The 12458-nt window shown below is 40.8% G+C and overlaps 1 protein-coding gene across 1 annotated transcript in view; it reads left to right on the forward strand.

Annotated features, from left to right (window-relative positions):
* LOC311247214 (E3 SUMO-protein ligase PIAS1-like) overlaps positions 1-12458 on the forward strand; it is a 213862-nt gene that overhangs the window by 52695 nt on the left and 148709 nt on the right. The window contains exon 2 of the mRNA XM_084337551.1: positions 11388-11883. Within this exon, the coding sequence (XP_084193677.1) occupies positions 11391-11883 (493 nt within the window). The 5' untranslated portion in view covers positions 11388-11390. The remainder of the gene's footprint in view (positions 1-11387; positions 11884-12458) is intronic.

A 12458-nucleotide genomic window follows, 5' to 3' on the forward strand; every position in this document is an offset into this window, starting at 1 on the left:
ATAGAACTGGTCATTTAAGCATTGCCAGCAGGAGAACTCCTTGGTCACAGGGATATATTTTGGGGTGTGTGTCTTTGGGTGTGTTCTGTGTGTTGTGTGTTTGTGTGTGCTGCATATGTCTTAGAGTAGGCTGATGCTGAGGATGCTCTCTATGACATCTATTTACATTCCCTTCTGGTCGTTGCGCTGCCCTACTGTCTGTCTGGATGGAGGCTGGTGTAGACTATAACATACCTCCGCCGATGCATGTGGAGTCACCAGCCGCTTCTTTTCACCTGACAGCGAGGAGTTTCACTGAGAGGACGTAATGCGTGTGGAGGTTCATGCTATCTCCCTCAGACCCCCTCCCTGCTGAACAGGCGCCCCCACCGACCAGTAGGAGTTGCTGTTGCAACAACCGGGACTCATACCCCACCGGCTTCCCACCTGTGAACACTGACAATTGGAGTTCGTAGGGACGACTGCTTCTAGGATTTCACCTCACTCTCTCACTCACAGGCATAGCACTTTGTGTAAGACCTGTACAACCTCTCGCTAGCCTCCAATACATTTAAAAACATTTGAGACCCCTGAACAGGATTCGCTAATACGTGGCCAGTTTGCCTCAATTCACTTTCTATGGCCAATGACAAATTGCTGTGCTGGTCATATCTTACAGCTTACAACCAGGAAATTACCAAGTGAAATAATGTATGATGTTGCATGCCATTTTAAACTCAAATGTGCCCAACAATCCTTGGTTCTGTTGAACCAGCTATAGGGTAGGAATTATTGTTGGACGTCAGTGGGAAATGTGGCTTACCCCTGTCGAACATTATGTTAAATATTTTATCTACATTGCACAAAATGTGTGCCTATACTCGGGGAACAAAATAACCACCCGCCAAGCGCCAATGGCCTGTAGATTTAAGGTTTGGCGAGTAAAAATGATAGGTCTGCCCGCCATCTGGCGTGTAGTTCATATCGATACTCTTATTTTGAAAATCCTGTGCGGGTCTCATTTCCGCCCCAAGCGCAGCTCCAGTCATAATATCTGGGCTCCGGCAGCTAGCAACGTTCAGGTTCATATGATACTCTTATTTTGAAAAACCTTGTAGCAACTCCGCGAGTCATAATATCCGCCCAGTCCGTGTTTCTGAAAGCAGAGCAGCGTTAACACAGCAGTGCGCCTACACGTCCCGAAATAAGTCCGTGGTGGTTTTTTTCTTCTCACAACGGGTCAAATGCATCTACATGCTTAGCACCGTCGTCCTTTATGCCCACATCGCCCGAAATTAACGTTTATGTACCATTAGTCCATTACAATCACTACAATGTTAGCGTAAGCTAACAAGCTAATCCTGATCAGAGGCAGAGGCACAGAGCCATAGAAAACAGCAGACACAGTGTGGACTGGGGAAAGGGAAATGGGGGGGCACTCTCCCCTTCCCTGTGTGTGTGCGTGCGTTTGGAAAGACGACGAAGTCACTAGTCAGGACTCAGGATAGGAGTATAATAGTAAACTGAGGATTACTGAGGATGGACAGATAATGTTGATATTCAAATATAAAAAAGTTTCGAGAGGAGTGGAAGTTTGAAGACAGACTACAATATGATGCAGGGGTGGTGAGTTGAAACAGTGTGTGTGTGTCCCGACCCCACTTCTATGTCTCAATAAATTATTTGCATTTAAAACTATTAACGCTGACTCATTCCTTCAGTCCACTCAAAATTATGCTAATATTCCTTATGTTGTTTATGATATTTATTGAAAATAGCATATGAGAGTATTATATAGTAATAATAACTAGTGCTGTCAGGCTATTACATTTTTTTATCTAATTAATTACAGGATTTGTAATTAATTAATCGAATTATTCGCATTTAAATCGCATAACCATTTTATGCCTGATATTCTATATTCTATAATCATATTTAAAATTGCATGTGTCCGGATGGCAGAATTCAGTACTGTATCTACAAAACCTTCTGTTTAATCATCTTCCATTTATTAATTTGCTTAGATTTTTCAGGTCTGGTCAATTTTAGCATGGTGTTATTCACAGTCAAAGATAAAAAAAAATATTGATATTCTCATTTGGTTCATTACAATTTACTCAAGCCTAGTAACAGACACAGTATTGCTGACACTGGGAATACATTCCCTGAGATCCATAGATGTCCCTAGAATCAGATACCAAGAACATGCAAATGGACCATATTAAAAAAAAAACGTCTGTAAATGTGTATTCTACGTTCTTATGGAATGTTTACGTTCCTGTAAACATGTTGTGACCTGTGTATTTACCACGTGGAGAAATAAAAAATAATTGAATTCGACAATTACGTTTTCTAAGCAAATATACTCGGAACTATTTTTTGCCTAACCACTCCTCTCTGGGCGCAGTGATTTCAGTGCTACTTTCTAACGTGACGCCGTGTTTGTTTACATTCTCATTTCATTCAAATGATCCGAACCGATTGAAGTTTATGGATACCATGACTTAAAATCCTCTTACCTTGACGATTAAAAGCCTCTCCAATTTAGAAAACAGTATTCCCATGGCTGGTCTTGATATGCTGCACGCTAACGGAGCTAACCAGCAACCGGACACTCAAGCAGATAACGAGGGTAGTAACTTCCGGTCGGGGAGTTCCAAAATAAAAGAGCGACGTCTATAGCAGCGGAAATACATTTATTTTGTACATTATCTAACGTTAACACGAACCTAAACTAACTTTAGGTTAGTTGTAACCAGTGATGGGAATAACGGCGCTATAAGTAATGGCGTTACTAACTGGGTTAGCGTTTTTCAGTAACGAGTAATCTAACGGATTACTCTTCCAATCTTAATAACGCTGTTAGCGTTACTGCAAAAAAATGCGGCGCGTTACTATGAATGAACCTGTTTATTTCATCAGACAGATCTCTGCGCCGAGAGGCAATAATATGTTCTTCCTTGTTTAGTGGGCAGTGCACGAGCCAAGCATACATGCTGACGATTGGCTGAGGTTGAATGAAATGTCATGGTAAGCCAATCAGAGGTGGAGGTGGGCGGGTGTCTAAAGCATCTGACACACAGCGCGACAAGACAAGCGATCACTGATCAGTCAGCATGAGACCGCGGGTCCATGAACGTTTTGTGTTCACTCTTTGCAGCGCAGGGCACTGAGTGGCTCTACTGCAGTGCCGACAGCCTTATCAACAGTGCTGCACTTCCTGGTTTAATAGCACAGGCTTCAGGTGCTCAGAGATATATATATCTCTGTATGTCATGCATGTCTTAAATGTCATGATTAGATTAGTTTAGATGATTCGATTAGATTCTTATATCTGTATGTTGTGTATGTCATTGATTGATTGAAAAGTTTATTAACAGATTGCAGAATGGGTACAGTACAGTACAGCTCAATACATACAATTGTTAAGGGGATGCAGACCAGAGAAAGACTTTCATCATAAATGTCATGAATTGAAAATGGGGGACCCTGATGTAAACAAGATGAAACTCTTTCTCTGGTCTGCATCCCCTTAACAATTGTGTGTATTGAGCCGTACTGTATTGTACCCATTCTGCAATCTGTTAATTAAAATGTTCAATCAATCAGTATATATTTGTTATTTATTTTTGCTTAACAAGCATAATTTAATGTTGCCCAGTTGTGGCCTGTTGAGGGGCAATACATATCAAAAGTTCCAAAACATCTATTCTGTTTGTATTTGTATGATCCACTATATAAACATAGTAATTATAATATCTACATACATGGCATTTGATTGGAGGCTAGTCTCACTTTGTCCCACAGCAACATTAAAATAGTTTAGATTTGTGTATGTTGTTTATGTAAAAAAAAATCTTGAAAGTAACGCAATAGTTACTTTCTGAAGTAACTAGTTACTTTTATAATTTGTTGTAACTGAGTAAGTAATTTAGTTACTTTTTGGAAGAAGTAACTAGTAACTGTAACTAGTTACTTTTTTAAAGTAACTTGCCCAACACTGGTTGTAACGTTAGTTTAGGTTCGTGTTAACGTTAGATAATGTACAAAATAAACGTATTTCCGCTCATTTGAATGAAATGAGAATGTAAACAAACACGGCGTCATGTTAGAAAGTAGCACTGAAATCACTGCGCCCAGAGAGGAGTGGTTAGGCAAAAAATAGTTCGAGTATATTTGCTTAGAAAACGTAAATGTCTAATTAAATTATTTTTTATTTCTCCTCGATTTGAAAATGTTAGAATCGATTATCGCAATTTTAATATGTACAGTGTTATGTTATTATCATGTCCGTTAGTCAACACAACGACATACGCTACTGCATCAACGTTATGATTAACAAAGCAAGGCATTTGTTTTGTTGCATTAACGTTATATTACTATTGCTATCGATAAATCTAGGTGTTCTAAAATCTATTGCTATTGGTAAGACTAGAATAAGTTACTGTCTCGGGAAAGTCTCGCATAGCGCAATGGCGGACTTTCAGGAAGTAAACAAGCAAATGAGAGCTTCCGATTGGTTATTTCCCTTGAAACCAGTCACGTCACTCTACTGTGATTGGACCGTTGGCTTGAGTGCAATGTGGGACTTGTAGTTTTTTAACGATTTATCAGAAAAAAAAGAAAAGAAAAAAAAGCACGACTGAGGCTGTAATCTTCACTCACGCGAGTAATTGATTTTTCCGGTTCGCACACACATATTTCTAGGGGCATATGCGAGCAATATGGTCGCACTGTAGAGCCCTGCATCTATGACACCCTGCCCTTGTTATATTGAATGTGAATGCATGTATGTAAATCTGTTTGCCTGTACCAGGCTCATTTTCTTTGTGCTACAAAGAAATACCTTCTTCCCAACCAATCACTGCTTCTGGTTTATGTAGAGTAGCCTATATGTCAGACTGCGTGTTTGTTTGTATGTGGTCAGGGTAGCTTCTCTACTATACCATCAGCGTTCAGACTGGATGGTTGGAACTCGGGCTGGAGTCTGGAGGACTGTCATGGACACTAGAGAATAACACCAGGAAACAGACTGCAACAATGAATGTCTAGTACTTGGGGAAATTACATTTAAATTATGTTAAATTGTGAATAGGGCTGGACGATAAGGACGTAGGCCTAAACATCGAAATATTGATAAAGACCGTTTTCAATATCGATGTATTACGAACACATTAGCTTAGTGATGGAAATTCACATGTTAATATTAGGGGTGCACCGATGTATCGGTCGGGTATCGGTATCGGCCGATAAGTGCCTTGTTGACTGCAATCGGCCTATCGGCCGATAAGCTCGAATGTGCCGATGGCAGTAGCCGATAAATATCCATCAATTTGTGTAGCGTCAAAAGACAAAAAAAAGTTCACTCGCGACCTGCACAACGCCGTCCCCAGTCCCCCCCCCACACACACACACACACAAGCTACTGCATAAAAGTTACTACTTATGATTAACAAGGCATTCGTTTTGTGGCATTAACGTTATATAGTTAGTGTTACACGTTCAATAACATCAGCATATTATTTACCCGAACGTAGCAAGCATTATGCGTTCATACTAGCTCAGTTCCTTCCGTTGCTCATAGAGCCCTGAGTTTTACCCATTCTGCAATCTGTTAATAAAGTTTTCAATCAGACACATGTATAGAAAGGCTTTGTTTTATTATAACATTCGTTGCAGTAAAATCATTATGCCTCGTTTAAGTCATCCTGCGGAGCTAAAAGCTAAACGTCGGCCGCGCCGCCGTTGTTGTTGTTATAGAATACCTCTCGTCAAAATCAATGGCGGACAAAAGCGGAAGTAAAAAATGTATACGCGCTTGCCGATTGGTGGTAACAGCAGAGGCGGGTGCAAGCGGTGTGTGACGTAATTGGCAGAATCGACTGTCAATTAAAATTTCATTGGTTGAGACAATAGTATCCAGCTGCAGCCCAGCCGGTAGACCATACTGGGAGAACTAGTATCTAGCTGCAGCCCTGCAGAACATACTGGGAGAGAGATAGTGCTATTTCTTGATGTTTCCTTTTTTTAAGTAAGTAAAGAGGCCTATGTTCATATCGGTGAGCACAATTTGTAACACAAATATACAGTAGTTTCATAAAAAAATAAAAATTTTGCCACAAATATCGGTATCGGTATCGGCCGATTGTGTTAGTTGAACAATCGGTATCGGTGGCAAAATGTCATATCGGTGCATACCTAGTTAATATCTTCAAATACAGTGTGATACAGTGTAGGGGTGGGCGATATATCGAGTATACTCGATGTATCGCGGATTGTTCTACCCGAGATGTAGTACTGTACTATATCGCGAACATCGAGTATTTAGTTTATATGGCGCCGCCCGCGGCCGAGAGACACTCGCAGTGCTTTCCTCGAGAAGGGACGGCGGAGCATAGGCTAACGTTAGTGTAGTCAGGGCTGTACAGTGCGATATAATGTTGCGGTTGTAATTTCATTAGACAGACCAGCGCGGACCTTTAATAACATGTAATTTAATTGACAAGCAATGAGCTAACGGTAGCTGCTAACCAAGGTATCCATTAGGATTATGCTAAGCTACTAGCGATAGCTGCTAACCCTGGTAAACGGTCAAAGCGGACTCCACAAGACTAGTTCCATTCGTGAGGAAATGGGGTGGGTTATATTGACAACGCTTGACAACAGCAGTTTAAACATAACTTCATATTTATTAGTTATTCGTTTCTGTATATCATTCAATTTCCATCTCCGTGTGTCTCCATCTCCATCTCTTCCTGTTTACATTCGAGTGTGACGTTATCACCTACGGCAGCTTAGACGATCAAAACGCGAACCTAGAACAAACCCCGAGGGGGGGGGGGGGGCTGGCTCTCTTGTTCATTCTCGCCCCCTCTCTCTCTCTCTCTCTACATTCAATGATTTAAAGTAGCCAAACGTTACAGACAGTATAAATACTAACTGGATAGTTGATGATATAAACATTTAATTTCATTATCTGAAATATTCTAAAATCATTAAGTCTGCTATAAGCCATTATACCTTTTGTGTGTGATTATTATTTTCTCACAGTAGGGTGTGTATATATATACATATATATATGTGTGTGTGTGTTTGGCTAAAGTGGATAGAAAACACAGTACTGTGTAAAAGTCTTAGGCACCCAAGAGTTTTTATATAAATTGTCTTAGATGTAAATAATTTTCTTTATTAGTGTGTCAGTAGACTACTCTTAGTACATTTTCATTCAATTATTTTTTAAAGCATCTTCATGGTTTAATAATGCAAACATATGTTGCAGGGACTTATTATAATCATCATATTGGCGTGACTGTATGCATCAAAGGGTTAAATCAAGCATTTTTAAGTGATTTAGAGGAAATGTAAAAATATCGCGATATATATCGTGTATCGCGATATAGCCAAAATATATCGCAATATCATTTTTGGCCATATCGCCCAGCCCTAATACAGTGGTAACTTATATCATACTCAAACTGTGGCCTCATTTTCATTTAGTATTCTCAAATATTTCAGAAATAATTTAATTTAATAATAATAATTCTTCAGAATTATGAATCACGATTCACTTGATTTAAAAAGGTCCACAATACTAACACAGATCGATAATACATATGATAGATATTAGGGGTTTAAAAATGTATAATTGATCAAATCTAAATGAATATATCCATAGGCTATTTGATTTAGCCTATTCTTCAAGATAACAATGTGAACTAATAACTTGGTGTGAAGTTTATTTATTAATTTCCAGCTGAATTAGTCCTGCCACATCATACCAGCCCCTTTTTATAAATTGTTATCGAAATGAATCGAACCGATCTGAACTGTGATAAAAATTGAATATTTTGTATCAGATTTGGGCAGGGAGGTATTGAATATGAAGGCATGGATCCAAGCAAAGGTATGGATACAGAAATGCAACAATTGTCAGATTGGCTCACACAGCACACACACATAACACAACTCAGCAAAGTAAGGTATCAAAAAAAGTATTGTTTTGGTATTTGTATCGAATCCCAGATCGGTATTGGCACCGGTATTGAAGATGAAAGAATATTCTTTAGTTAATCAAAAAGGGTCCTTACAGTAGTATTAAAAAAAATAAAAGTCAAAGAAAACTTTTGAAATAGCACCATGACAATTGCATTACAAGATAAAGACATACAAAAGTCATGTTGTAATGTACTGGAAAACGAAATACTGTCGACTAAGAAAAATATCATGATACAATATTTTGTCCATTGCCCAGCCATACATCACATTATTGCCAAAATAATAGATTTAGAATTTAATCAAAGTTCAATTGAATCAAAGTTGGATTGAATTGAGGTTGAATTGAAGATTTGTTGGAGCTGAACATAGGCCTACTGCAGCAGACTACAGCCTAAAATAATAGGCCTGTAGTGTAACCACTCACAATTTAATCTCTCTCCCTCCCCTCCCCCTCTCTCTCCCTCCCCTCCCTCTCGCTGTCCTTTCCAACATCTTGCACCGTGTCAGTGAGCCGGGCTCACACATACAGTCAGCCGGAAACACTGCAGCCATGATACAAACTTGTCCAACCTATAGCATAATGTCCTATAGGTTACCACAGTGTTTCATAAACCAATAGACTACAACTCATTTAGCACTATTTATTTTCATCAAGTAGGCTAACGATCCAGCATCTTTGACCGGTTAGCCTTTTATTTGTCTAAAGTGACAATACCAAGTGTGACACTTGTGTCTGCGTTCTGTATGTCTGTGTGAGGGGGAGAGGGAGGGAGGGAGGGAGAGAGAATGTTGCAGGAGGTGTGTTAAAACCGCTCCCTCCTCTGTCATTAGGAGGAATGATGAGGGAGGTCTGTGCAAGATGTGTAAGCCACACACAGTGGGCTTGGGTGTTAGAAGCTAAACATGGCTGATTGAAACCCAAATAGCCCATCTGTTTGCATGCATATAGGCTATGCATATATGAGAGTGTGTGCGCTTGTGGTATATAACCCCATCACATCTGATTCATCATTTGCCTTATTTCGTCCACATTATTATTGGATACAACACTGCTAGGGTTGCCACCTTTCACTAATAGAAATAAGGGACCTTTCATGGAGCGTGCACGAAGCGCGCGCGAGAGAATTTTTTGGGCGAAAATGGGCAGATTTTGTAACCATTTTCTTTTTGACTTTATTTCGGTTTTAGGGTTAGGGTTATGTTATTTAATTATTTTGGGGAGCCAGCCCCCCAAACTCCTGAAATGCATAGAAAACAAACAGTCAGCACTGTTGTAGCTGAGGTTGTGTTTAACCGTGTGGTATACCTGTGTCACCTCAGCTGCAGTAACCTAGAGAGAGGAGTGGGATGATAAAATTGAAATTAAATGAAATTGAACAGTATGACTTTTATATTGTTGTCTGAACACTATTTATTTATGTTTAAGTATTTATTTAAGTATTTTTGCATTTATGTATTTATGAATTATATTATTTATGTATTTATTAACTGTTAATCCATTATGAAGAATTCCGTTTTCCAGATGAGCATAACAACATAAGAGTTTAAATGGGCACACTATTTAATTATATTGATTAATATAAATACATGTTTATTTATTAGACTTTAAAAACTCAACATTAATGAACAATCAACTATATTAGTAAACTGAAATAGCCGCCCTAGACTATGCCCACATCAGCAGCCAATATGTAGGCTCCTGGCTGCCAGGGCAGGTAAATAGAAATACTGACATCTAGTTAAAAACACAACCAGATAAATAAGATGTAATATCCTATACCGAATCAATCTCAGGAGATGTTTCAGTCATGAAGAACTGTGAAACCTGTGCTTGGGTCCTTTCTTTGCGTTCTTATATTTCGGGAATGTTGTTCTCCTGATACATGCTGTCTGATTTCAGTCAGTCCACCATGTGCCACAGAACACACACCTACATACTTTGCAGTTTGCTTTATAATAATCTCCTGACGCTATCAAGGGGTTTGCCTCTTCCCACTCAGGTCTGTACTTCTGGAGCAACGTGAAAGCGCTAATTCTCATTGGGCTAATTATCGGTATCGGCCAGAATAGCAATATTAATATCGGTTATCGGTATCGGCCACAATTTTCACATCGGTGCATCACTACTTTAGACTGGAAATGAAAAAACATCCACAGAGCTTCTAGAAAGGTGCGGAATGAAAGTATTGCTTTCCCCTCCAAAAAATATATTGATTAATGAATTCATAATTAAAAAGTTGTTTGTGTGTCCAAAATGAATGTTGTTGTTTACATATATGTATCTCCTCCCTACTTTCCATTCCCCCACGTTGAATGCACCTGGTTGGATAAATTACATGCTGGTGCTCTAGTGCGACATCTAGTGGCTGGATGTTTTCTATAGCACCTTTGATGTGGTGCCAAGAATAATACAGTATAAACTATACTATATAGGCCTACAGCTATAACATTTGATAGCCCAGGCCTAGATATTGGCTGAAGTCAGATAATGAATACTTTGCATCCAGTCATAATGAGTAAGGGCTCTAGCTAAGCGTACAGCCTGGTGATGGGCATGACAACTGGACTGATATCATGATAACACACGTAATTTGAAATCTCTCCATGTCACTCATACAGTAACTTGTGATCTCTGGGTGGTACAAACTGTGATCCTGTGCATCTATATGACCAGTGATGTCACAAACTCACTCATCCAGTAATTCACTCACTGTTAGCCGCTCTGGCCCTAGTGGCCTCTAATTTGTTCTGCATTTTATCAGGGCTGTTAGTACTCAATTCCAGTCTCTTCCTTGAGACACCATCTCTATCGTCTTGGTCTTGGCCATTACTGGGATGCTGAGTCGAGTCAACCAAGGTTGCATTGACTACAGCACTGTATTTCAGTAGCTCCAAGGTTTTCCTAACATGTAGGTTTTCCTATGTAAAGAAACGATAAAGGAGTTATTTCTTGATCTAAGGGCGACAGTGGCTTGGGAGGTAGAGCAGTTGTCTCGCAATCCGGAGGTTCCCGGTTCGATTCCCGCTCCTCCCGGGCAGTGTGTCGATGTGTCCTTGAGCAAGACACTGACTTAACCCCTAATTGCTCCAGATGAGCAGGTTGGCACCTTGCATGGTTGCCTCCGCTGTCGGTGTGTGAATGTGTGAGTGAATGTGTGAGTGAATGGGTAAAATGTGAGTAACAAATTGTAAAGTGCTTTGGATAAAAGCGCTATATAAAAAAAGCAACCATTTACCATTTGATCTAAAACAACGACTGTGCTGCAGGAGGTTCTTCACGTGAATAGCAGGAAGAGCACAGTCGCTGGCGTTCAGATGCAAGTTTCACCCGCTCTCGTGTGGCGAACGTCTATTCCACCTAAACTAACTCACCTCCACACCTCCCTGTTCCTCCTCCCCTTTCTGATTCACAGCAGATGGTGATGAGCCTCCGCGTGTCAGAGCTGCAGGTTCTGCTGGGCTATGCGGGCCGCAACAAACATGGCCGCAAGCACGAGTTGCTGACCAAGGCGCTACATCTGCTGAAGGCCGGCTGCAGTCCAGCGGTGCACATGAAGATCAAGGAGCTATACCGACGACGCTTTCCCGCCAAGATGGTCTCTCCCTCAGAAATGGCCCTGCCCGGACCGCACCACCCGGCCTCGGGAGGGGTGGCCGGAGGAGGCGGCGTCGCACTGACCACCGGCCTCACCCAACTGGCGTACGAGGGCCACACCGGTCACGGAGGAGCGCCGTCGCCGGCTGCCTTGTTACCCATGTCGTTGCTGAGCCCCGGGAAGCACGAGCTCAGCGGTCTTACGCACCACCTGACCACCTCGTCCACACTGCACCCGGTCCACCCAGACATCAAGTTGCAAAGGCTGCCCTTCTATGACATGCTGGACGAGCTCATCAAGCCCACCAGTCTAGGTGAGTGAGTGAGTGAGTGAGTGAGTGAGTGAGTGAGTGAGTGAGTGAGTGAGTGAGTGAGTGAGTGAGTGAGTGAACACATTTATTTTGTGTCCTACTCGTACCACATGGTTTACATATTGATAATCTGTTAGCAGGGATCCCACATGGAGCGCTACAAGGCCCAGGCCTACAGTAGCACCTTCTCCATGTCAAGACTCCTGATCCTATTGAATAGATTATAAACCATCATAAACACATTTCATCCTTCACATTCCAGTATCACATTACATGCACTTTCATACATTCATTCATCTGTTTGCTTTGGCACTTTTACACACACGAGGGCCACACACACACACACACACACACACACACACACACACACACACACACACTCACACTCACACTCACACTCATACACACTGACATTCCCAAAACCAAAAAAAATAAAAAAAATATTACTAGGACAAAAGAAAAGGAAAAAGAGACAACTCATCTCTATAATGCTGTCCTTCTTTTGGTCTAAGCCTTTTCTATATAATCAGCCATCAGTAAGATTTCATTTTCAAAAAGTCATGCCATCTTTTGTGTAT

Source organism: Notolepis coatsorum (assembly GCF_963971535.1).
Source record: "Notolepis coatsorum genome assembly, chromosome: 20".
NCBI lineage: Eukaryota > Metazoa > Chordata > Actinopteri > Aulopiformes > Paralepididae > Notolepis > Notolepis coatsorum.